At 36.7% G+C, this 26,081-nt stretch overlaps 2 protein-coding genes across 7 annotated transcripts in view; both read right to left on the bottom strand.

Moving 5' to 3' along the window:
- Window positions 1-17,088, bottom strand: part of arhgef10 (Rho guanine nucleotide exchange factor (GEF) 10) — a 48,278-nt gene extending 31,190 nt beyond the window's left edge. Inside the window, exons 1-7 of one of the 4 annotated variants that reach the window (XM_079852782.1) lie at window positions 16,917-17,088; window positions 8,318-8,421; window positions 2,909-3,277; window positions 1,768-2,061; window positions 881-917; window positions 610-698; window positions 287-343 (exon numbers count right to left, since the gene is read on the bottom strand). In XM_079852782.1, the coding sequence (XP_079708908.1) occupies window positions 287-343; window positions 610-698; window positions 881-917; window positions 1,768-2,061; window positions 2,909-3,277; window positions 8,318-8,354 (883 nt within the window). In that variant the 5' untranslated portion in view covers window positions 8,355-8,421; window positions 16,917-17,088. Of the gene's footprint in view, window positions 1-286; window positions 344-609; window positions 699-880; window positions 918-1,767; window positions 2,062-2,908; window positions 3,278-8,317; window positions 8,422-13,680; window positions 13,729-16,916 lie in introns of those variants that run through there. The other 3 variants (XM_079852783.1, XM_079852785.1, XM_079852784.1) reach the window with 3 other exon arrangements.
- A 2,750-nt stretch (window positions 17,089-19,838) lies between these two features.
- Window positions 19,839-24,413, bottom strand: cln8 (CLN8 transmembrane ER and ERGIC protein). 3 transcript variants are annotated; one of them, XM_079853060.1, is made up of 5 exons: window positions 24,229-24,413; window positions 23,700-23,931; window positions 23,221-23,580; window positions 20,549-21,340; window positions 19,839-20,397 (listed from the first exon to the last, which is right to left on the bottom strand). In XM_079853060.1, exons 2-4 carry the CDS (start codon window positions 23,886-23,888, stop codon window positions 21,020-21,022), a joined length of 870 nt encoding a protein of 289 aa, XP_079709186.1. In that variant the 5' UTR covers window positions 23,889-23,931; window positions 24,229-24,413; the 3' UTR covers window positions 19,839-20,397; window positions 20,549-21,019. The 3 variants fall into 3 exon arrangements, with proteins under 3 accessions (XP_079709186.1, XP_079709187.1, XP_079709188.1); XM_079853061.1 differs by having other exon boundaries at window positions 19,839-19,912; XM_079853062.1 differs by having other exon boundaries at window positions 19,839-19,912; window positions 23,700-23,876; window positions 24,229-24,303.
- Window positions 24,414-26,081: the final 1,668 nt, after the last annotated feature.

Raw genomic sequence — 26,081 nt, 5'->3', positions numbered from 1 at the left:
GAATATGCAGGCCAAAACAGATACAATACAAATACTGTATATGCTATGTGGTGTGGAACCACAACATGAACGTATTGTATACCAGTAATATAATTACTGTAAACAGTAATAATAGTAATATATCAGTATAACTATTATATTATAGTAATACACACACACACTCATACATATACACTTGCATGCACTGCATTTTGGCTGTTAGCTGATGGTTAATAAATATCTTAACAGACAAGAACAAATGCATTACACAGTAAGTTAAGATAAAGAAAATGACCAGATACTAAACCTGTAGTGGATCCAGAGTTTTCTCTCGGTACATCATCATAAATCACTTCATCTGGACCTAAAACAAACAGAAACATGTAAACAAACACACATGGCTTACAATTTCATATGTACAACCAAGCCAAAACAGCACAGTGGACATTAATATGCGTCAATGAATCCACTGAAAAAGGCTGAGCAGTTCTTCAGAGAGAAGGAAGGAAATGTCTGAGATTCTCTACAGTAACAGGAAGCACAGCTGAACATGGCAAACAAGCCTTCATTCATACATTCACAATCTAAATCCAAGCATTTTATCAGCCTAGCAAAATGCTAAGTACTTACTCTCCATCCAGGCTGTGTTTGCTGGGTCTGATACCCACTTAGTAAGAGCATCTTCCTCTCTGATGACTGGACACTCTTCACTAAAAACACTGGACAAAACATTTGGAATTGGTATATATATACAAACTTCCCTTCAAATTTCTATATTTGTTTATAGAAACAACAACAACACACAAATACAGAAAAAAAGTCAATCATATTCAAGATGTTTCATACAACATAACGACAGTAATATGCATCAGATATCTTAGTAAAGCAGTACTACACTCACCTGTCCACTGGGGTATTTCCAGCTCCCACCACAGTCACTGCAGGACACATCAAAACAGTTCATGCATTAACATAAACATTCAACTGCGTCTCAAAATGTTCCAATCGGATCAAGTTTACAGCTTGAAAAACATTACACAACAAGGGGACAGTAATGTGTTACAGAGAGTCTCTTATATAATTCAAGCCAATACTTTTGTTTTTCTCTCTCTCATCTCTACCTACACTAGCAGTTTGGACACACTTGCCTGAATATATAATTCTCATAACTCTAAAAACTTTCAAACTAAAAGGATAAAGCTTAAATGGTTGGAATTATAATTATCAATTTTGCATACATATGAATTTAAAATGGTAATAAAACACTCACACACACACACGCACGCACACACACATATATATTCAAAACCAGATACTAATTATGTCTGCCAAGAATGGTTTTGTGAAATATGTATACATTTGAGAATGGTTCTCCAACTGTTTGCTTATTATGCTACTGAGGTTCGTTTATTATAATAGAGGTTTATGGACCTAGCAAGCTTTTTGACGTTGGAATGCATATATATATATATATTATATACACATTTGGCACTGCATTACTTTCTTCATCGTCATTTCATTTGAGAATGCACATGTAGAAGTTTAGTTAACATTCAGGCCACTTTAGAGAAAAAAAAAACAGGAAACTTTATCGCAGCCAAAGCCACAGCTAAATTTATCCCCAACTTCCTCATGGCAAAACTTCAGAAAAAGAAGAGACAGAGAGAATGAAACAAGACAGAAAGTGAAAAGAGAGAGGGTATGTATGGTGAGTGAACCCCTATTCCAACCAGACAAGCAGAGAGAATAAATGAAAGGGTAACAGATGAGAATAATCTCTCTTTTTACCATCTTCATCCATAGAGAAGTGTCGGATGATAACTGGGGTTGTGTAGGTTGGCCGGATCGCCGGCACATTTGAGGGCGTTGCATAACCACAGGGCACTGGCACTGAATACCCAGAGGGCAACCCTGGGCTACTGGGTACATCCTGAATGTCTCTTTCACTCTCATTGGCTGAGGGAGAGGAGGGAGGGCCGCTCTGCTCTGACAGCAGCTGCTGCTGCATAGGGGCGATGTCAATCACAGAGTAGGGGCTGACTTTGGACACAGAGGTGGGAACCACACCGGCACCTCTGCTCTCTATTGATCAGAAAGTACAGGGACTTGTCAAGAAAGTTTGAAGTTTGTAGGAGAGCAGGACATAGAAATCTCACGTGTTGTTTGTTTTTAGAGTTTAAGCAGCTATTCTAGTGAATTATCTGTGTCCATTTATATTATCTTAGGTGGGAAGGATTCATGATACAAATAAATAACTCAAGATTATATCTACATTAACAGTCAGAAAGAAAGAGAAAGACTGAAGGAAAAAAAGAGACAGATGTAACCTCAGAAACCGTGCAAGCATTTTCAAAACAAATAGCAATTTGATGCAATGGGCGACCACCCAAACGGCTATAGATTTGATTTCCAGTCAGTAATACACATAGACATCATTGTAGAGGGCAATCAATAACTGTACACAATATACTTTTTTTTTTTTTTTGATTTTCCAGACAGCCAATAAGTTCATTGCATAAAACCCATTGTAGTCGGTACTAGAGTTTTTAATGGAAAGGACACACAAATATGATGATAAGAACTCTTCTCATTATATGTATAAAAAAAAAAAAAAAAAAAAAAAATCATGTAAAGAAAACCCATTTATACTCTGTGACTGTACTATACTATATTTTGCGGAAGATAAAATAAAATAATTGTTTCCAAAATTAAATAATTGTTATTGTATTAAAGCAAATTGTTAAAAATACTATCTGGAAAATAAGTACTTTTTTGAAGCGTATCTGAGATAAAACGTATCACTGTTTTTTAAAAAAAAAATCATAATCTTGCGATTTCTTAGCAGTCGTTAGAAAGCAGAATCAACGAATACATTTTTAATAAATCTCATAGATAAAAATCATAATTTTAGTATCCACTGTACACTCACCGCCCTGCTGTCTGTGTGCAGCAGCTCCTGTAGCGCCCTCTAGTGCTGGTGGAGGGTCCTGGCCTTCTGCTGCATTGTGACAGAGCTCTATGGGAGGAGGAGGTAGATCACCCTGTGGGAAGGGTTCATGAGACAAAGGGCTGTTATTAGTGAGGCAGTTCTGGGGTGGAGGGGGCAGATCAGCCTCTGAAGTGAGTAAGTTCTCTGGGTATGGACTTGTTCCATTCATGGGTGCGTCTCTGGCTGCTGATGAGCAGGGTGGAGGCACGGAGATTCCCTCAGGGTCAGGGGGTGGCCGATCCGCCTCGGGGACTTCATCACTACTGCTGTCAAACTCAAACCTCTCACCTTCATCTACGTCATCCAACACTAAAGAGAGACAGAGACAGACAGATACATGATATATATATATATATATATATATATATATATATATATATATATATATATATATATGTGATTATATTTTATTTCTTTTTTTATATTTCGTAATAGAAATATTTCATTATCTAAAATATATTATACACTCTGAACTTGAGGTCACATGAAAATATGTAGTTTTGCACATTTCTACTAGGAGAGCACCACTAAAACAGACAAATGATAAGTTAGAAATGGCCCAGCAAAGTCTGTGAATTATTTTGTGGTTGAGGTTTGTTCCCACCCTCCTCTTTGCCCACCCAGGGTTCACACAGACACATGTTCAGATTTCTGAGAGCAAACTCTAATTTTAGGGTATGTACAAGAACCCTCTGCTCAAACTGGCTCTCAAAGTCAGAGTTACACATGGCACAAAGTTGTAAGGGAACAGAGAATAAAAAAAAAAAAAAAAAAAAATCAAACACCAAAACCGACTACAGGAAGCACATTTATGCTGAAAGGAAACGGGGTCAAAACATCACTCTGCTTATTTTCCACAGGTTTGAAGAGCTAAAGAGAAAACATGTCTACTGGGAGCAGAGGACAAAAGACAGAGAAAAAAAGAAGTAAAATATAAATTCATTGATCAAACAGGTCTTACTCATGTGGTTTGGTTTGTACATTACAGGCTAGCTATGACAAAAAAGAAAATGCTAACACTAAATTTAAAGAAGGGGTGTCCAAAATTGGTCCTGGAGGGTTACTGTCCCTCAGAGTTTAGCTCCAACACCTGCCTGATGTTTCTAGTATGCCAATAGACCTTGATTAACTGGTTCAGGTGTGTTTAAATGGGGTTTGAGCTGAACTCTTCAGGACAGTGGCCCTCCAGGAGCAGGATTGGACAGCCCTGATTTAAAGGGATAGTTCATCCAAAAATGGCCAAAAAATCTATCTTTGTGTTCATCTGAAGAAAGAAAGTCATACACATCTGGAACATCATGAGGGTAATCAAATGATGAGAGAATTTTCATTTTTGGGTGAATTATCCCATTAAATCGTGGGCTGTTCTTCACACAACTATTGATTTGGTAGTTGAATGAACTACTTTTTTACACTATAATTCTTGTCCTTCTGTGCAAGATGAAAAAGTCACAGGTTTGGAACGACATGAAGCTGAGCAAATGGCAGAATTGTAATTTCTGTGTGAACTGTCTCTCTAGGGAAACTGAGTTAGTTTTTTTTCCTTCTGTCTTTAATGATTCTACATCAGAAACTCATTGGCAGCTTTACAGTATAGAAGAAAGATGTGCAAGGTAGAAAGAAGGGAGGGCTGATGAATAAGAGAAGAGACCGGGAGGGAGATTTATGGGGTGAGGCTATTATGAAGCAAGCACTTGGCAGTTCATGGATTCTCTTGACCCAGTGACTCACTCTTCAGAAATGTGAGTAATGTGAGAGTTCTTTTCCTCCATTCAGCTCTGGACCTCCTGTCCAATCGCAGCCTCCCTCACAGGGCTGAAGCACACACAGTGACCATTATACTACACTACAGTAATTAAGCCCGTTACAGTGTATTTACAAAACAAGACAGTATCCGGACAGTAAGATCTCTAAACCACTGAAATTCATTACATGGAAGTCTTAAATAAATGTTTGTTTTTCCTCTCACAGGGATAATGTGAGGAGTGGTAAAACTGAAAGACTCTGGAACACTGCCCAGGAAACCATGTTTCCGCTGACGGAAACAGTTATCTCTTTAAGTCGATAAATCCACCGTGGCGCACTGGTAAGAGTTTGTTCACTGGAATAGCAGAGATTCCAAACATAGTGAAAACATGTCGTCCTCCCACTTCAGGCTGCAAAGTCCAAAAACAACCGACAGACCAATTTCCTTCGCTGACTTCCATAAGCTAAGCATTTCTCAGTCTAAGCCACTTAAAGCCAGGTGCACACGTCTCGCTTTATTGCCATCTTCTGAGAAAAACTTTGTGGAGCACAATTTGTGAATACATTCTCTTTCCACAATGCAATAAAACATGTCAAATAAAAACTTATTTTACATTTATAATGTTATTTCAGGAGCTCATGTTTTGATAAGGAGAGTTTCTTTTCAACATTTGTGTTGTTTAAAGTGTTACATTTTGCATTATTACATTATATTGTTGTATACACTACCATTCAAAAGTGTGGTGTCAGTTATTTTTTAAGAAATTACTTTTACTTAGCACATTAAATTGATCAAAAGTGACAGTAAAGACATTTATAATGTACCAAAATATTTGTATTTCAAATAAATGTCATTCTATTAAACTTTCTATTCATCAAAGAATTCTGGGGGGGGGGGGGAAAAGTGTCATGGCTTAGACAAAATTATTATGCAGCACAACTGTTTTCAATATTGATAATAATATGAAATGTTTCTTGAGCACCAAATCAGCATATTAGAATGATTTCTGAGTGATCATGTGACACTGATGATAGAAACAAAAAGAAAACACTTATTTTAAATTGTAAGAGTATATTTCATAATATTACTGTTTTAAATGTATTTTTAATCAAATAAAATTAGCCTGGGTGAGCTTCTTTTAAAAAAAAAATGTTTTTAAAAAAACTTAGACACCAAACTTTTGATCAGTATGTTACATAAAATTATATTATATTATATTATATTATATTATATTATATTATATTATATTATATTATATTATATTATATTATATTATATTATATTATATTATATTATATAAAGTTTAATTCTACACAATATCCTAAAACAAAAAATGTTGTGGAAATGCACACTTGCTTCCACCCAGGATCTCAAGGGAATCATATCGTACAATCTGACAAGCAACAATTTTAAAGGACAATAAAACTGTACAGTGTGAACCCATCTTAAAGTAGTTTGGTTTACCACTGTTACTTGTTGACAGATGAGATGTCATCTTTATTCAGTGTGAGCTAGTAGGAGCGTCGTCCCTGCATGCCTTACAGCTACACATGACAGTCGGCATGCAAACAAAAGCAATCTCCATGTATCCATTAACATGACATTCAGTAATGTCAATGAACAATTTACAACTAAACAATCTGACTCCATGTTAAAACAGCATCAAAACTACGACCTTTGACGAGGAAAGGTCAAAGGTTAAGAGTTTAAGAAAGTGGGAGGGACTTCAGATGAGTTGGCTTTCTTCTTTTGGACTTATATGGTTAGTTCACCCCAAAATGAAAATTCTTTTATGAATTACTCACCCTCATGTCGCTCCAAACTCATAAGACCTTTGGTCCTTGTGACTCCAGTGGTTTAACCTTAATGTTATGAAGCTACGATAGCAACTTGACGAATTTCTTCTCTTCTTTTGATCAGTCTCCTACACGGTTCACGTAGTAAACACACTGCAGCGCTTCCGGGTTCTACGTCAGAATGCAGACTTTGTATCAGCCAGTTTCTGTGTCAGCATCACACGCATGTATTGTGGTGCTCACGTGAACAGCGTCGGCATTCTGACGTAGAACCCAGAAGCGCTGCACTGTGGTTACAACGTAAACAGCGTAGCAGACTGGCACAGAAGAGAAGAAATTCTTGCATATTCTCGTTGCTTCATAACATTAAGATTGAACAGCTGGAGTCACATGGACTATTTTAACGATGTCTTTACTACCTTTCTGGGCCTTGAAAGTGGTTGTTACGGTGCTGTCTATGGAGGGCTCAGAAAGCTCTCGGATTTCATCAAAAATATCTTAATTTATGTTCTGAAGACAAAGGTCTTATGAGTCTGGAAAGACATGAGGGTTAGTAATTAATGACAGAATTTTCATTCTTGAGTGAACTAGCCTTTTAACTGTGTAATGGGAGAAAAAAAACACTAGTTTGAGAAAGAATCACTGAGGCATGAACAGAGAGATTTGAAAGTGGCTTTATCAGCTCTCAGTGTTAATGAATGGAGTAAGAGAGAGATAAAGCACGAGGGAGTTTCCATATATTCCCAAAAACATGACCGACGGTGAATATTCATGCAGTAAGAGCTTTAAAATAATGTGGAATGTGTGCAGTTTTAGTTTAAACTTTAACATTAGCTTGTCGACTCAAATGGGTCTCATTCCTTACGATGCAGATTATTCAGTTGCTGTTTTGGAAAAGATCTGCTGACAAAAATGAACCTTTTATGGTTAAAAGGGCTTATGGTTTTAAACTGTTATACTGAATAGCGGCAGACAGATATATCACATTTTACGGAAAAATTGGCTTTCTTAATTTATGGACAGACAGCGCTGAGAATGCCAGTGCCGGAGTGCAGACGCACAGGACCTCCATTCTCTTCCTATAAATGTTTAGACAAAACTTTAAAAAATAGAGAAATGAAATGGTCTAATACTTTCTCATATACTGTCGGCATTTATCAAATAAACAATTAGTTCATTCATTTATTCATTATCATTTTTAGTAAATATAAATCATTTAAATTCAAAGTTTAAAATCAAACTTCCTCACATCAATGTGTGTAGACTATTGCACAACGAAAATGACCTCATAGAATCAAAGTGTACAAGTTGTGAATAGGTATGTACGAAGACATACAGATCTGGAATGATATGAGGGAGCAAATGACAATAATTTTCAACAATTCCCTTTAATTACAGCACTACTTTAATTAGTTAAACTAATATTTCGCTCTTCTGTCATTCTCTCTGCATCAAGACACAGTCTCTGTTTTCTGGCTGCTTTTTTTCACCTCCCCTGCATTCGTTCTGGCGTTCCTCCACTCTTCAACCCACACACTTCTTAGTGGCTGAGCCATGGAATGTGTTTACACTGTTCATTCTCCTCTCCTCTCCTCTCTACCCTTCAGGCTCCTATAAGCATGACATTCCTGTGCATTCGACACAATGAGAGTGAATATGACCATGATACTCGTCAGTAAAACCCCTGCTGCTTTTAGATGCTTTGACAAAAATTGGCATTCACATTTTTGTGCCAGAAACACACGGTCCTCTTGTCAAAGTAAACAGTCTGTGTGCTGAGAGCTGTGAGAGGACGGATCTGCTTACGGTCTGGTGGAGGAGGGGGGAAATCCTCCACGTCCATGCTGAACACGCTCTTCTGAGACACACACTGATGATCAGGGAGAGATCCTTCGCCAACTTTAACAAACCTACAGGAACAGAGAGACAGCGGTTAGCCACAGAGACAGAGTTCACCCACACAAACACACACAAGAATGACCTCATAGCTTTAAGCAATAGCTCATCCAAAATGACAATTATGCTATTATTTACCCATCTTCCTCATGTTTGTTTCAAACTCATATGATGTTGTATTTTCCAGGAGACAAAAGTTTAAAATTGTAAATAATCGTTATGCAGCACTTTGCATACAATGGCAGTTCATTGTGATGATCAGGGGCCATCAAGCTCCAAAAGGACCGAAAAAGCACCATAAAAGTTGATCATATGATTTCTTTGAATATTTAAATTTATATAAACATTATAAATGGAAGACACTGGGAATCATTCACTAATAATTGCGTACACTGTTCGCATTTGTACGCACATTTTAACTTCTCTCTGCCTAATTGAATTTGTTCTTAAAGGGATAGTTCACCCAAAAATGATGGGTGAACTGACTGTAAGTTTGTATTTGTTTTTGAGTGCAATGCCCACATCAAAATCCAATTAACAAGCGATAGACAGAGCCAAGTAACACAGACAATCTGTTACACTAGGGATGTATGTCACAATATGGAAGTATTGAAAAATATCTGCCCTTACTTCCATTTCACTGCAATTTTAAGGTTTTCTTTTTAATAATTTCCTTCTTTTAAAGAGGCTTTTTTCTTCATTGTGATATCAAGACACAAATTGAATTTTAAAAAAAAAATTACAAACATTAAAACAAATAATAAAAGACTCATCCAGACACAGAAACAATGGATCAACCAATGGTGTCAGTTAGGGGCGGGACTATCTGTTTTACTAAACAATAACTTTAACCCTAAGCGGAGTGTTTGGAGAAACCTGAATGGAAACAGTTTTTTTTTTTTCATTTGGTGCACAATTACACACGCATCAGCTTTAAATTTCCAAGTTAACAAAAACTCAGCTTTAAGTTTATAAATACAAAATTAGCATACCTACCAAATTTAAATAGTTTTATTAAATGAATTTGATCTTAACTGTGCTAATAACTTGGAGCAAATCATCTCAATCTCCTCACAATTCACCAAACCATCACATCTGCTCTGACTTACCGCAGTCCTATTCAACCCTGGTGACTCTCATAAGCTAACTAACCTTCAGTACACAATCACTCAAAATTTGGCCTCCGTTTGTTCATTTTGCACTGATATAACTTCTGTTATCATTGCAGAACACTACACCACCAGAACATACTGGGCTAAAAATTTCTCCCCACCCTGTCAGCAAGCGACACAGTATGTCAAAGTCAGATATGTAATCAAGTGTACCATGACATTGGAGTGGCAGTTCGTGTTGGCCCACTTATTACATCCAAACTGGAAACGCACGCACATGCACAGACATGAGTGACTCCGGACAATCTGTGACAGGGAGGGATAGAAAAACCCCTCTCTCACACACACACACACACACACACACGCACACACGCACACACACACACGCAACAGTGCTTTCCTCTCAGCTGTGTTTTCAGACGAGGGTCAGTGGAACAGTGAAGTCATTCTGTGGAATAGAGGAGTTTCTCATGAGGCTCATGTGTGTGCGACAATGAAGGTCAGCGAGAGACGAGGCGGACCGACTGACGCACGACTATTATCACACACAATAAGATCCTGGCACAGACACGCAAGCTGTTCTCTCGTTATCACAGTACTTTCTACACATAACAACTCACGAGTCACTAACAAACATGACGAGAAGAAAATCTGTTTTGCTGACAGTCATTTTAATCATTTGGAATGACAGAAAAACTACAAGTGACAGCCCAAATTGTTTAGCAGCATTGGATTCAAGTATTTTTCCCCAATCAATTACTAAATAAAAACTAAAATTTATGTAAACAAACATGTATATATGAAATATATTGTAATGCATCTAATTGAATTTTGATTAATCGACCAAAATTTACAGTAAATACTTTTCCTAACTTTCTGTTCATCTAAGAATCCTGAAAAACAAAAACAAAAAAAAAACAAAAAAACACAAATGTATCACAATGTTACACAAAAAATATTAACAAGCAAAACGATTTCAACTTTGATATTAAGAAGAATTGTTCTTATTCTTGAGCAAATCAGCATATTAGAATGATTTCTGAAGAATCATGTGACACTGAAGACTGGAGTAATGATGCTGAAAATTCAGCTTTGCTATCATAATTTTTTTTAATTACTGTAAGATGACTTCTTACCTACCAACTTTTGAACTGTAGTACACAAACACACACACACACGGCTTAAATACAGTGGAATATACCATGTATTAAACTCAGAACTCACTGTAACTCAAGGTTATGAAAGTCATTTTCTCTATGGAGAAGATGAATGACATTTTTTACTTCCAGAACTTGTGCACTGTAACAGCAGATCCTCATGACACAGTCTGTCAATGAGCGGGGAAAAAAGCCAGGATGGTGACTGCTTGTTTAGTCTACACACTTTTTGAAGCTTATCTTTTTCTCTCTCACCCCACAGACTCCATATGCCATAACAACGAAGAAAAGAGATAAGAACAGATGTCTGCCTAACTTTGAGTGGGAAAATCAGACTGACAAGAAAAAATGAAGTCAAGGTGCAAGTATTCTGCATGTTAACTTTTTAGCAACAACTATTTCAACCATCTAAGTGTAAAAAAAAATTCCCCTGATATCAAATACTTAGATCTGACAAAACTCATCTTTATAGACATTTGGGAATGTCTTTGAATAAAATTGATAAATAAGGAAAAACAATTAAAAAAAAAAGTTTTTTTTTTAAATAGTGACCTGTAGTGTTTAATTTATTACTTTCTTATTAAAACTATAGAAATGTATAGTATAATATAACATAATCATAATATGACTAGATAAAGGCGTGTGAAACAATTCATGATCTACTGTATTTTGAGGGAAGAGAGCAAACACACACATACTGGGTTTTCATGCTTTAAACATACACATATTTATTTGTATACTGTACAAACTGTATATTCTATTCCCTAACCCTAAACACAACCCTCACAGAAAACGCTCTGCATTTTTACATATAAAAATAACATTTAGTATTTATAAGCTGTTTTCCTCATAGGGAGCAAACAATTTCTCCAAGGTCAAAAATTTCAGGTATTACGCCCCACAACACAGGGTTTACCTGGACCACGCACACACAACCCACAGGAAACAGAGCTATGACAGAATGTGTGAAGCTTGAAATAACAACACACCTGTGCAGAACAACACAAGAATCAGAGCCGTGTGTGCAGAAACACTAATTTATGGATCAACCTTAACAAAGCACATTTGCCTTCAGAGCATTATGACACCATGACAATATATCACTTAAATGACAGGTAGTTAACAAGAGGGAGCTCTAAATGACAAGTTTCAGAGGTCTGTGGCTTAGAAAAAGGCTGTGAGGGGAGATAAATTCAATCCTACATGACAGTCTCAAGCTTTATTTCTCTGTTCTGATGACACAACAGACTGTAAGTTTTGCAGACCACACTACTAAACAAACTCACAACCACACCGCTGGTGTGAAACTATAGACACTCAAACAGCATTCATTATAGGAATCATGGATATTTTAGTTACAATTATATTAAAAATTGTCTGAATTTTTACTTTAAATATTACCCTGAAAATGTACATTTACAAAATACATAAGATCAATTGTGTTTACTGGGCTTGTGCAATGTGCATGAAACATCCAGAGAGTTGGGAGTGTCAGCATTGACCATGATGAGCTGATCAATGTTTAGTTTGAGCTTGACTTCAGGGTGTGTAATTGTGCAGGGCAAGGGAAAAAACCCTGCTGTTGAAATGTGGCTTCAGGGCTTCTGCCAGTCTGCTGCTTCCTGAATCACTTCAGACATGTCTGAGAGAATGAAGTCAGTTTGTTAGTGTAATACACACCGATATGCCTCATTGCGCACATTTTGAGTCCAAACCATCAGAATTCATCTTATCATGCCACACAAATTTAATTCATAAAGTCAAAGAGGACAACAGACACGTGATACAGAGCGAAATTTAAGTCATCGTTCACTGATAATCTTCTCCTACACCAGACGTGAGCTGCATGGCACGACGCAACTAAATATAATAGAACCCATTATAATCAGTTATGCCATCCACACTGGATGCGAAATGACGCAACATGACAGGACAAATTCCCAACAGTGAACTGATGCTCCGTTCTTTTCTGACGTACTCCAAGCGCTGCGTTACTTCTGACAGGAAGGACAAATTAATTTGCAATGGTCGGTTTGCCACGTCCAGTATGGACAGTTTCCAATTCTTGCAGAACTGGGAACCGCTGCAATGGGAACAAGGGAACTGGATTTGTGTACTAATGATTCAGAGCGATTTTGTGACCTAAGATCAGACCCAAAAGAACAACTTTTGCATAATGTTCTTTTGTTTTTACAGAAAAAAAGAAAGTTATACCACAACATAAAGGTGAGCGAATAATGAAGGAATTTGGGTTTTTGGGGTGAACTTTAACATTAGCAAACAACTGATACTTAAAATCTCTATGTAGTGAAAGTAGCAGCAGATATTTTCTTCTGCATTGTGACGTACCATATAGCCTATTAAACGGATTATCAACAAAAAAAAACATCAACACATCAATTGTTGATTGGACAGAGAGATCAAAATCAGACCAGAGAGAAGTCACCGAAAGATCCAGTTATGAAGTTTTGATTAAAAATTATTATTATGGCTTATTGGAGACTTGTGGTGCTTCAGCCGACCCGAGTTCGAGTCCCAACTCGAGGTCTTTTCCCAATCCTGTTCCCCTCTCTCCTCCCATTGCTTCCGGTCTCCTTTATCCAAAGGAAAAAGGCCAAAAATAAATAATAAACAAAATTACGGGATCAAAAAATAAATAAAAAAGGAAACATACACGAATGAATGTAAACAATAAGATTAAAAACCTGCATGTAGAAAATAGAATGAATTTCCATTTCATTTGAACTTTAAGGAATGACTGCTAACGGTATGTAAACATCTCACATAACACATTATCACAATAAATGCCTTAAAGTCTTAGCACTGAGTCTGCAAATATGTCTAGACTGCTGTTCAGGGTCAAAAGTTTAATTCACAGTTAGAATTCCTGACAGAAGTACACTTTACAAACCACTAGGCTAAATAATGACCTGGAAGAGCAAACGCCACATGCCATCCATCTATTTTCTCCTATAAACCAGCTTGAAATGTGTTAAATACGGACCTGTAAAGCAAACTCTGCGACCTCAAGCAAACACACCCAATGAGAACACACACACACAGGCAGGTCAAAGCCAGTCTAAAATCCTGCTGGGTTAGACATTAAAGACAGAGGATGAGGAGGTGAGAAATTAAAGGTATAGTTCACTCAAAAATTTTCACAAATGAAAACGATATTTTGAAGAATGTTGGTAAGACAGTTGACGGTAGCCATTGACTTCCATAGTAGGAAAAAATAAATACTATGGAAGTCAATGGCTTCCATCAACTGTCTGGTTACCAACATTCTTTAAAATATCTTCTTTTGTGTTCAACAGGAGAAACTCATACAGGGATGCGTTTCACAAAGCCAGCAATATGGTCGCATGTTCTGTCGTTACCAATAGAGTTCAATGGAAATTGCGATCATAGTTGGTTAACAATGCTTTTGGGAAACGCACACCAGGTTTGGAACAACATGAGGGTGAGTAAATGATGACAGAATTTTCATTTTTGGGTGAAATATCCCTTTTGGGAAGTTTGATGAAGTCTAACATAACATATCCATGATAAACTGTTATCTGCGTCACCATGTTAACAAAAGAACTGCAAATCAGATATGAAGGCTAATGTTTAGATAAGTTCACATACATCTTTTATGTATCATTATTTACTCATCAAGTCATTCCAAAACTGTATGACTTCTGTGGAACACAAAAGAAGATATTAAGAAAAGTTTCTCAGTTTTGTTTTATTTGGGGGGGTTTTGTCACTAGAATGAAAGTCTGGTTTGGGCTCCACTTACTTTCATTACATGAAAAAAAAAAAAAAATCTTCAAAATATCTTATATTCCACAAAATAAGAAAGTCATACAGGTTTGGAACAACATGAGAGTAAGTAAATGATGATAGAATTTTTATTTTTGAGAACTATATCCCTTTAAAAGTTTCAGAGAAGGCAAGTCCGTAGTGCTTAACTGAATGAACTTTGAGAAGCTGCATCCCTCCTGGCATGTTTGGCATCTCTGTGGATTCTCAGCAGATTTAAGTAATCCTTCACAGAACACACAAGCACATAGATGGACACGGGAGATCTAACAATTAACAAAAATGGATCCCAAGTGTACTGCTTGACCGCAATGTTAGATCACCCAACAAAACACCATCTGCCCTGACTCTGTTAACCCAATGAATATGAAGCAAACTAAGAGTTTTTTTCCTCTAATTTCTTTCTCCTTCTCCCACTGTTTCAAGTCCCCCCATCATAAATTCCATTTTCCTTGCAGATTCCTGAAGGAAAGCTGTGCCACTCATTCATCCCACTTATATATCAACCTCTGCACATGTGTAAGCACTACTAGAGAACAACTCAAAGAAATGTTGATTGGCTGCTAACAAATGTTCGTTTGGATGTGGATTGAACCAATGTTCAGCAAGCTTGAAAACCAAGCTTGTAATCCACAGTCTTTATTTACGGAGCAGATCACTGTGGGAGGAGAAGCCCCCTGCTCCAGTGGTGTGGCTATTTGCTAAGCAAATTGCCTGCAATCTGAGCAAATCCTGTCCTCTCCTGCGCTCTGATGCAAAGTGAGTCGGACAAGCATGGAGCCAAACAATGCAGTCGCACATGAGAGGGCTCTTCCCCCATATCACACACACTCATCTAGGAAAAGGCCAGAGGGCCTCAGATTCCTGAAAGCACTGCAGCTCCCAGGGAAGGAAATGATGCCATAAAACTGAGAGGAAGTGGAAAAGTTTGACTAATTAAAAAGAGCATTCCTTAAATGTTTCCAAACATTTGATCCATGTTTAATGGGAGGTGTGAAGGTCTGAACTGAATATGAGAGCTCAGATTTTTAGAAAGGCCCTTTACTTGGGAACTGTTCGGCAACCTTCTCTCCAACAGCCACGCTCTAGTAAAGAATGCCAATATTGTGAAGGACGAAAACTTCCAAAAATGTCAAGAATGAGTAGTTAAACTGAATTTGTTTTCATACTGAAAGACACTATGATAAGCATCTGTGGTATTAATTTTTATTTTTGGAAAAGTAAATTGATTGTTGTATTCTATTCTAGTTGTATTTTTTTTGAGCAATTGATTTTCAAGATTTTTTCAGATTTTTTCCAATTATTTCTTTAAAAGTACGGTGCACTCAGTAAGTTTGTCGTCTACATTTGACAGGTTCTAATTTATCCCAGTATCAGCAACCATTAGTGTGGATGCATCTAGTGTGTGTGTACTAACTGCTGCTGGTTTGCATCAAAGCCGTGGGCTATATTTTTCTATTTTGTTTCATTTCATCTGCATTTTCTTCTTTACTGCACACATCCATATAATAGATGTCATTGGTTTCTAACAGATCTTTATATGGTTCGTTTGATATTGTTTCATCACTCCAGGAGGTGTCTTGTTTGGACATTTGGACTCATTCTGTTCAAATGACTTCTATAAAGTAAATATAGGAGTATTATTTCTGACATTCAGTCAATTACATGACAGGATGGGTTACTGTATGTGATGTCAACATTTCGGGGACCAAGAGGAGGAGGAACCCCCTCCATTCAAACTAAAAATAAAAACATTCTAGAAGACTGATATGATTGGAGTCTTCATCTTACATAAGTGTAAATCATATTAGTCACATTTCTCAAAAGTTTCGTTAATTTTTTAACTTTTTAAAATCACTACATGCACCTTTAAATCACTACAACGAGCCATAAGTCATAACTGGAACGATTCCTAATCATGAAAAGAATCCAAGACCATATTAGAATATTTTTTTCCTAACTTTTCCAGGCTTGTAAATCACAATTTTATAATTCCCTGATATTTCCAAGATGTCTTTGAACGTGCATCAGCATCACTGTAGCCTACAACACGTTTTAGATTAGATTACACGATCACCAGGTATCAGGCGGTTCTTGTGAAAGCTCGATGTTTACTGAATTGTATAGATTTTTAATATAATCTAACATGACTGTGCGGAGTTGTCACTTGCCACGTAAAGCGGAATCCAACAGGAAAAGCGCAGCCGCCCCATCAGGCGCAGATGTTGAACACTTCTCAGTTTATGTTATTAAAAAGATCTGATCACTGCGACAGCGCTCAGACAATAAGCTTCACTGCAGGGTGAAATCTGCACAAAGGTAAATCAGCATCACGCTGAATTTACGCGTTACAAATTACAAACTTATTTCACACATTAACAGACTTTCAGTGGAAGTGTTTGGAAATTTCATACGCATGCTTTACCTACTCACCATCTTTCTGGATCTTTGAAGTAAATTAATTTTAAATCCCGTCTATGGTGCGCAACACCGGTTAGTCGCAGAACAGACCCAACTTCGTAAATATTCACTGTATCATTTTTAAAGACAGTAGGCAACTTTTCCACTGCTTTTCCCAAACGCGAGCCAACCGCTCCATGTCTCCGCCCTCCACTCCGTCCTCATTGGTGGAGCCTTTTGTTGCCCGGTCTCTCATTGGTTTCAAGACACGTCAGTCAAATTTCTTGCGTTGCTCCGTGTGGATGGACACACGCGTTCCAATGTGTGTCACGTGATGCGTGTGAACTGAACCGCTCCGCTGCACCTTCTGCTTCACTCACATCCAGAGAGAGTCCCACATTAATTAGTATAAATAAATGAACGCATTTGCTGGGAAAAATCTTACAGTGCTTGTTGTAATAAATAGGTGAAATAAACACAGATTAAATGCAGGATCACCGCATTTCACATAATTACTTGTTTTCCAAGCGAATAATGAAAAAAAATTATAATCAAATCATGATTATTTTGAAGTAGGTTGTGAAATGACTCTAAATACAAACACACACTAAGTTGTTTCATTCAGTAGTATAATATTATTCGGTTATCTTGCTCTAGCTCCGAAATCACTTTTTTTTATTTATTTTTTTTTTATAATTTGTTGGCAAAAATATATTTCGTGCTATAGATCCCTTTCACAAATGTCCAAAGTTACATAAATACAGTTTGGCAAATATTTGCAGTGTTTTTGTGGTGCTGTACTGCAGTCTAGTGGTCACACACAAACTGCTGTATGCTTTCAAACTTTAGTTAGTGTCGAGTTAGGATCAGTGTTTACCACTCATCATACCCTTATTTTTACGTTAAAATTTGCATTAAATTGCTGATCCTAATTCGGTATTGTTTCTTATGTATATTTGTTGGCTATAGTTCAGCTGCCCTTTTTTCATTTCAATTTGTGTGGGGGATTACATTTCTGAATTAAATGAAATAATAGTAATAATAATAATAATTTATGTAGTAAATAAAATTAATCATTTGAACAAAACGAACAATTTGAAAGTTTTAAAAAATAAAAATGTTTTGACACAAGTAGCTGAATTAAAGGAACAGTTCACCCATAAACAAAAATTCTGTCATCATTTATTCACCCTCAAGTTGTTCCAAACCTGTATGAATGTCTTTGTTCTGCTGCACACAAAGGAAGATATTTTGAAGAATGGTTGTAACCAAACTGTTGTGGGGCACCATTGACTTCCATAGTATTAAAAAAAAAAAATTTTTTTTTTTTTTCATACTATGGAAGTCAATGGTGCACCACCACAACTCTTTGGTTATTAGTTCTTCAAAATGTCTTTTGTGTTCAGCAGAAGAAAGAAACTCAAACAGGTTTGGAACAACTTGAGGGTGAGTAAATGATGACAGAATTTTCATTCTTTTGGGGGGTGAACTATCCCTTTAAGGGTGATTGGACTTTGAAACAGGACGTTGACCCTGAAATGCATCAAGTGACAATGACACACACAAAAAAAAAAAAAAAAAAAAAAAAAATTTGACAAGAGTTTGCTAGTTTTCATAAGGTCATAAAATGGTAATCATAACTATTTGACACAAACCTTTGATGGAAACATGAATATGATGCACTACAACAACAAAAATAACCAGTTTGGTCGATGGAACTAAAAAGGTTTGTGACCGCATTATGAAAACTAGCAAAAGCTTGCCATTTTCCTTACTTCATGCATTTCAGGGTCAACGTCCTGTTTGATGCCTGCCCGTCCTACACGATGTCACACAAATGAGGGCATCCCATTTTGGCTCAGTTTACATAAAAGGGTATGTGTCACACATCCTTCCATTATAATAACTGGTTTCCTGGACAAATGGAAAGGTAGCATCTTCAGTTTTACAGAAATGTATCGTGTGTTGGGCTGTTTCTAATTTATGGAAAGAAGCCTTAAACAAGATGGAAATTCTGTTCCAGTCACCCTTGATTCACACTAATGAAATGGAATCCAAAACTATTGGTATCTTTGATAATTAATTGAACAGCTGATAAAACACTGTGGATCATTCACGTCTAAAGTTGGTAAGCACAATCGAGTCGCACCTGCTGCATTGAACTGTAAAGTTTTAAAATGGACACAACACTTCTGCAAGGCAACAAAAAGTTTCTATAGTGAGAAAACAAAGAAACATATTTTGTGGTAAAACTTTTATTAGTTCTCCTTTTTAAAACAATAAATCCTAAGAGCATCAACAGCTTATGAGCTTTGAATCTTGAATTTTAATATTTTAATTAAAACAAATGCATTTCAACAGAAATGTGCACCCAATATAACACTGATTAATATTTAAATATACAACAGATTTCCAGTCAACATACTATAGTCAATTGTGGAAACACAGGCAGTAGTTTGTTGTTACAGTTTAATATTGTTGAAACTTAGAATTTGAAATTAACTATGAAATGTAACAGGAATTTACAAATAAATAATCAAGCATGACTTTGGTATGCATTGTGAATTCATGAATTCATGAATTCATGGGGGGGGGGGGGCGCACCTGATTTGTGCATCACCCTCACAACACCCTGAGCTGATACAGAGGTCAAGCACTGTTTTTTTCCTTCATTCATATCTGGCAGTGGCATTGTATGAATACATGCACATACATTTGACCCTATCATGTTTTGCCTTGTCGGTTGTATTTGCTTGAAATATGCTGTATGCCATTAATGTGAATTTTCTGCATTTTACATTTTCTGCTTTTTTTGCTCTTTAGCGCCTTCTGAAGAAACAAAAAATGTGCCAAAAAAAAGGGAAGTATCAACTAGTTTAACTAAAAACATATACACTGAGGAACTCTACACCAATATCTAGTCCTCAAAATGAAATAAAACAACTCTTTTCCATCCCTTATCCTTCCCTGGTACGCACGTACACACACATTTCTTCCTTCAGAGATAATTCAGTCAGTCAGAACAAACCCTATTTATGGAGAACACAAAGAGTATAGTCAAACATCCACAAATGCTCACTAAACGCAGCCTACAGCCATTGAACAACACCAATGCACTCTCTGAAAGAAAAAGCCTTAGAAAAACAAAAAAACAAACAAAAAAAGGTCTGATGGCTTTGAACTGAAGTTTCCAAAGCAGATTCTAAGTGACGTTTAGTGAAGTAGAGAGTGGTTGAGTTGACAGATCATGTTTGGTCATGATGCAGTTACGATTTTCTTCATCATAAGACAATGAATTTCTGGGAGTAACAAATACGAGCCTATGAGATCTCCTGTACTGCATCTACTGCCAATGTACAAAGAGATAAGAGACTCAAACAGCCCCTCCCAAAACACTCAAACACACGTACAGTAAAAGGCTTTTTCAGGACGCCCAACTCAACTCAAAACAGGAAGTAAGTTGCAAGTTGCATGAAACGGATCTCATGATATTTACAGGCACATAGAAGTCTCCCTGAAACATGCATCAGAATTGTAATACTTTTTTTAAAGCTTTTTAAATAGTTAATAATAAATATAAAAATATAAAATTATTAATTATTAATTTAAAATTATTAAAATTATAATAAAAAATAATAAAATTTTAATTGTCATGATTTACTCACCTTCATGTTGTTACAAAGCTGTATGACTTTCTTTGTTCTGTAAAACACAAAAGATGACATGACACAAGGCTTTTTGGTCCATAAACTAAAAGTCCACTTGAGGTGTTGTTTTGGACCCCATTGACTTTCATTGTACAGACAAAAAGAGTTCCACAGAAGAAAGCAAGTCATCCAGGTTTGGAACGACATGACGTCGATATAATGATGACAGAATTTTCATTTTTGGGCGAACTAATCCTTTAAATATAGAAACTTTACCAACCTGTGTGCTCACGTTGTAGTGGTTAGTGTAGTTGTAAGTTGTAGTAGTTAGTGCTAAACCTAAAGCTCTTAAACAAACCTTCAAACAATACACAATAAAAGCAACACAACTGCACAAAATTGCCTAATAACTCTCTGCTCCCATCTGACATTTATAGCTGCAGTCTTCCTCAGACTGTATTTCCCATAAGGCCTTGATCTTGGCAGTAATCAGCTGGCATGGTGTTTGTGTCGTGCCTGGTCTTGGATTGGTCTGTTCTCTGATGTTGGCATGTTGTCAAAGTTCCAGTCCACAGGATTGAGAAGCTGCAGGGTTTTCTTATGCATCCAAATGGGGTTGAGGAAGAACGTGAGCAGGAAGAGGCCTATGAAGAACAGAAATCTCTGAACCAGAGGGATGTGTGTGTTCATCTCCTCCCAGTGATTCCAACACACCAACCACATGTAGTAGGACAGAACCATCCGGCAGTGGAACATGTGAATCATTATCCACTGGTTAGCTTTCCAGAACAGAGTTCTGGACCAGCCCGCCTTAGCAAAGAAGAGAAGGAATGTGAGAATTCATTTATAACCAAGTTCAAAACAGGGTCTTATTAATTCAAATGTGGTTTATTCATAATTAGCTTCACAGGGGGAATATCTGAATCACTGAGCTCTAATAATCTAAAAAAAAATCAAAAGCAAATGACAGAACAATTAAACTCGGTGTAGTTCATCATTTTTTTGTAAATTTGGAGTGCTGTCAGTACAGAGAACGACGACAAAAATATGTGTTGCCTACACCGTGTTATCCTCTTTTTAAAATTTGCACCCTGTTGACTTCAATGGGGCAAGTTTTAAACCTGCTTTTAGCCTCTAAACATCCTTGATGTGTCATTACAAGTGCCCAGCCATGTTGAGTGATTCCTTCAGAGTGAACACGGTGAATCTGACTGCAGTAGATGTGAAAGATATGAATAAAAGTTATGTTAATTCAGCCAGCGCTCATACCTGTATTTATTTCCTGTTTTCAGGCGAAGTCCACAGTAATCGATTGTCGAGTTCACATTGACAGCTGACAGTCTGAGATCACGCGCGTGAGCTTGACAATCGACTACTGTGGACTTCGCCTGAAAACAGGAAGTAAATACAGGTATGTGCGCTGGCTGAATTATCATCACTTTTATTCATATCTTTCACATCTACTGCAGTCAGATTCACCGTGTTCACTCCGAAGGAATCACTCACATTGGCTGGGCACTTGTAATGACACATCAAGGATGTTAAGAGGCTAAAAGCAGGTTTAAAACTTGCCCCATTGAAGTCAACAGGGTGCAAATTTTAAAAAGAGGATAACACTGTGTAGGCAACACCGATTTTTGTCATCGTTCTCTGTACTGACAGCACTCCAAATTTACAAAAAAATGAGCTCAATGTTAAAATTGACCGGAGTTCTCCTTTAAAATTATCATCATTTACTCACCCTCAAACCTGTATGCCTTTCTTTCTTTTGTGGAACATAAAAGAAGATATTTTGTAGAAAGTTTCATTATTTTTTGTCCATACAATGAAAGTCAATAGGGTCCAAAACAACTTTTATTGTATGGATTTTTAAATTATTATTATTTTTCTAAATATCCTTTTTTTTTTTTTTAATCCACAGAAACTCATACAAATAACAACATGAAGGTAAGTAAATGACTGAATTTTCTTTTTTGGGTGAACTATCCTTTTAAGTCACTCAGCGAGAGTGTCTTCAAACTATTGATCCATCAAGACAATAGTTGACTTGAAAAAGAAAACTTATAGATAATATACTATCCCTTGCGCCAATGAAGAGAATGCAATGCATATTTATGTTACGAGTCCAGAGACTATTTCCTTTAAAAGTCAATTTTCTTTTAACTTCTTCGCCATCTTTTTAGAATGCTGTCACGTATGAGAGGCAAGACGCAAGGCGATAAATTCACAGCTGTTCACACCATCACAGCTTTCCTGAAGACATTGATTAGCTTGTTCAGGTGTTTGATTAGGGTTGGAGTTAAACTCTGCACGACCGAAGTTGCCCATCCCTTGTCTAGCACCTACAACACCTCAAATGGCTAAAACTTATCAGCGAAAAAGAAAAAGTTCCTCTTTCTAAGAACAGTGTACAAATATTGCAGAACTATAAAAGCGTTCTCAGCGACCAAGCATGATAAATCATTGAGTAGAGGAAGAAAAACATGTTTCCCCCGAGACCAAAATAGAAGTGAAACTACCCAACAGGTGAGAAAGCAGAGGTGTTTCATAAGATCACTACAGTCTTCAGACAAAGTTTATTTGCTCCTTTGCTCAGAAAAAATTTCCCTGCACAAACATTATCAATTAACAAACTGCACTAAATCTCACAAACTGATTAAACTGATTTTCTCTTGACTGTTGCGTCTCACCTTAAGCAGCATCCAGGAGATGCAGGTGAAGGGTGTGCTCATCTCCATCAGCAGGGTTACCATAGGCAAGAAATGACCCAGCCAGTCCCACACAACCGCCCCAACAAACCCTGACAGGGCAAAGAAGTGGTGCATAGCTAACGGCAGATCGAAGGACCGGAACACCACGTTTGACCCATGAAGGGCCACATTTTCAAACAGAAAAAAGCCAGTAGCGGACAGCACGTTGAACCATGACCAGTCCTCCTGTCCGAGAATCTTATCAGAAAAGACAGCAGAGTCCTCCATGAGCGCTCGAAGCCCTGCCACCATGCTTTGGATGCCAAACACAGCCCGTGTCGCAGTTAGATCCCAGAAGACCTTGAAGCAAAGATCAAGATTGTAATGTTAGGAAAATAATCCAAATGGCAGAATATCATATCAACAAAACTGAATCTTTTATGAAAAGCCAACCATTACATTAACATATTAATGGGCACCTTTTCTTTGGTTGACAATGAGCGGTAGGTGCGAAACAGCAGTTTAGACAGGATGTGACAGAGGATGAAGATGAAGGTGTAGAAGATGAAGCTCAGGCAGATGATTTTCAGTCGAATGTCCATGGAGGAGTAGTCCATTCTTAAGTTATGACCCGAGGGCAGTATTAAGTTATCTGGCTGGGAAGACATTGCTCAGATTTCACAGTCAGTTCCTATGGAACCAATTACTAGTCTAGAAAGAGAAAAACAATAATTCCATTATAAAGACACACCCTCTGTCCCATTTATCTGCATTACTCACTAAGAGAAAATGCTCTGCCCTTTACTGCCGTATGAAACCAAATCTTGACCTTAAACACCATGTGGAGTAAAAAGTAGATGGTGGAGACTAAACATCATTCATATGTTCAGTCTGCTCTCAGATGTATGCTTTACAGCTCATTTAACGTTACTAACTATTAAACATCTTTTCGACGTTACAAGTTTCTGCTTAGTCTGTTGTTTTTAAAAGTGTTGTCTTTGTTCTTACCTCTTGTAGACGAAATAATGCCCAAGAAACTCATTCTTTCCTGCGTATGAAAGAGTTAAACTAATATTGTTTTCTTTTGACACGAGCTCGACAACAACATTGCTCACATTCCTTCACCGGCGTTCTCCCACATTGTCTGCTTCACATTCAAACGCCCCATATACCGACATACATCACGTGACACCATCTAGTCACATGACTATAAACGCTGCTCTGTCGCCGTCTGCTGGTAGGAAAAAGCAGAAATAAAAGTGCGATTTTTAATAATTTATTTTATTTTCCAGTATGAATTAGGCTACCCATAAACATTCAAGGATTTTTTTCTTCCAGAAACATTAAATTAATAAATGTTAAATTAAAGTGTCACTTACGTATGTTTCATTTTGATTTCATTATATTGAATTAACTTTAAATGTAAATACTTTCCCAAATTTTAAATATATTTACATATATTATATAGTTAATACATTCAAATTAATATTTCAATATTTATTTTTATTAAGTAAAAAAACTTACGGTGGAAATTGTGTAGTGCTGTATTGCAAATCTCTTTGATGGATGTATTGCTTTGAACTTGTTTAGTTAATGTGTTTAGTCAGATTAGATTTTTATTTATTTATTTATTTATTTTTACTCAGATCAGGGTTTAAATTAGTGATAATTTTTATGTTTTGTCAAAACCAGTAATAAAACAACTCAGTTAATTCAAGACAATCCACATAACTCATTTCCTTCAAAAATTTAATGACTGAATTATTTACAATGTATGATCATAGCAATAATCAAGTCATGAAAAGAAACACAAATAATCCAGATGACCAAGAACAAAAAGTCAAATTCGTAACACAAATTAATAACACAATTTAAACATTTCATGAATACATACAAAATAAACTAAACTGATAAATGTAACAATAAACAACGTTCAAAAAAGGGATTTGGAAAAGCAATGAAGCAGAAAAAGCCACATTCAGCATCAGAATGGTGCATGCCACCCAAAGAAACTCAACTCAACCAATAAGGAAGAGCAGAAAAAAAGTTTTGCTTCAACAAAGGATCAATTATGTATTTATATTATATATATATATATATAACTATTTATATAATTCTGTACAAATAATGAATATTTGGTATTATATTCACCCTTCATATAGATATGATATACAGTTTAATAAATTAAAATATTCTCAGCTAAACAACTACCTTTTTCATTTGTTATTTTCACTAAGATTTTATAATCTTTTCACATTCTGAGATCCAGGATTAGTCCAGTCCCAAGAAGAAGAAACCAAGAACTGGGGCATCTCAGTCCGCGCCGGTACCAAAGGCCCGTTGGCTGTTTTTCAAATACTGTGGTTCGGAGGGTAAATCATTTTGAATGAATCATTTCTTTTTGATAAATACTGACATACTGTATGATTTAGATGGAAATAAATGAAGCAAATGTACAAATGAGTAGCGTAAATGTACATGAGGTTAAACAAGATGACCACCCAGTGCAACCCTGTTGAGGAAAATATGGCCATCATACAAACAAATCAACATTTGATAACTGACTCCACTGTTTTAAAAGGTGGGGAAGTGAGCATTTATTCTTCCAGGTGGTTTATTAAAGGTCGGCTCACCATAACGCTTTCAGACCGTCATGATGAAACATGGGGAAGATGGTGCGTGTGAGGATCTATAAACAGCAGAAGCTGTTCTAACATGTGGCACATAAGCATATTTGGCATATAAACACTGCCTGCATTACTGGCATGTTTGCATATTGATAATTGAGCAGGTTAATCAGAAAGGACAGCTGCCACACTGCAGGACCGGATAATCAACCATAATTACTCATGATATAGAGA

This window comes from Squalius cephalus, assembly GCF_949319135.1.
Source record: "Squalius cephalus genome assembly, chromosome: 20".
NCBI lineage: Eukaryota > Metazoa > Chordata > Actinopteri > Cypriniformes > Leuciscidae > Squalius > Squalius cephalus.
Note: the sequence above shows the minus strand (reverse complement) of the source record. Positions and strands in the feature narration are given on the sequence as shown.

Coding starts and splice junctions, on each gene's coding strand:
- cln8 (XM_079853060.1), bottom strand. CDS start 23,888: ATGTCTTCCCAGCCAGATAACTTAATACTGCCCTCGGGTCATAACTTA. Junction 23,581..23,699: donor CATTGTCAACCAAAGAAAAG/GTGCCCATTAAT, acceptor CTTTGCTTCAAG/GTCTTCTGGGATCTAACTGC. Junction 21,341..23,220: donor TCTCCTGGATGCTGCTTAAG/GTGAGACGCAAC, acceptor TTCTTTGCTAAG/GCGGGCTGGTCCAGAACTCT.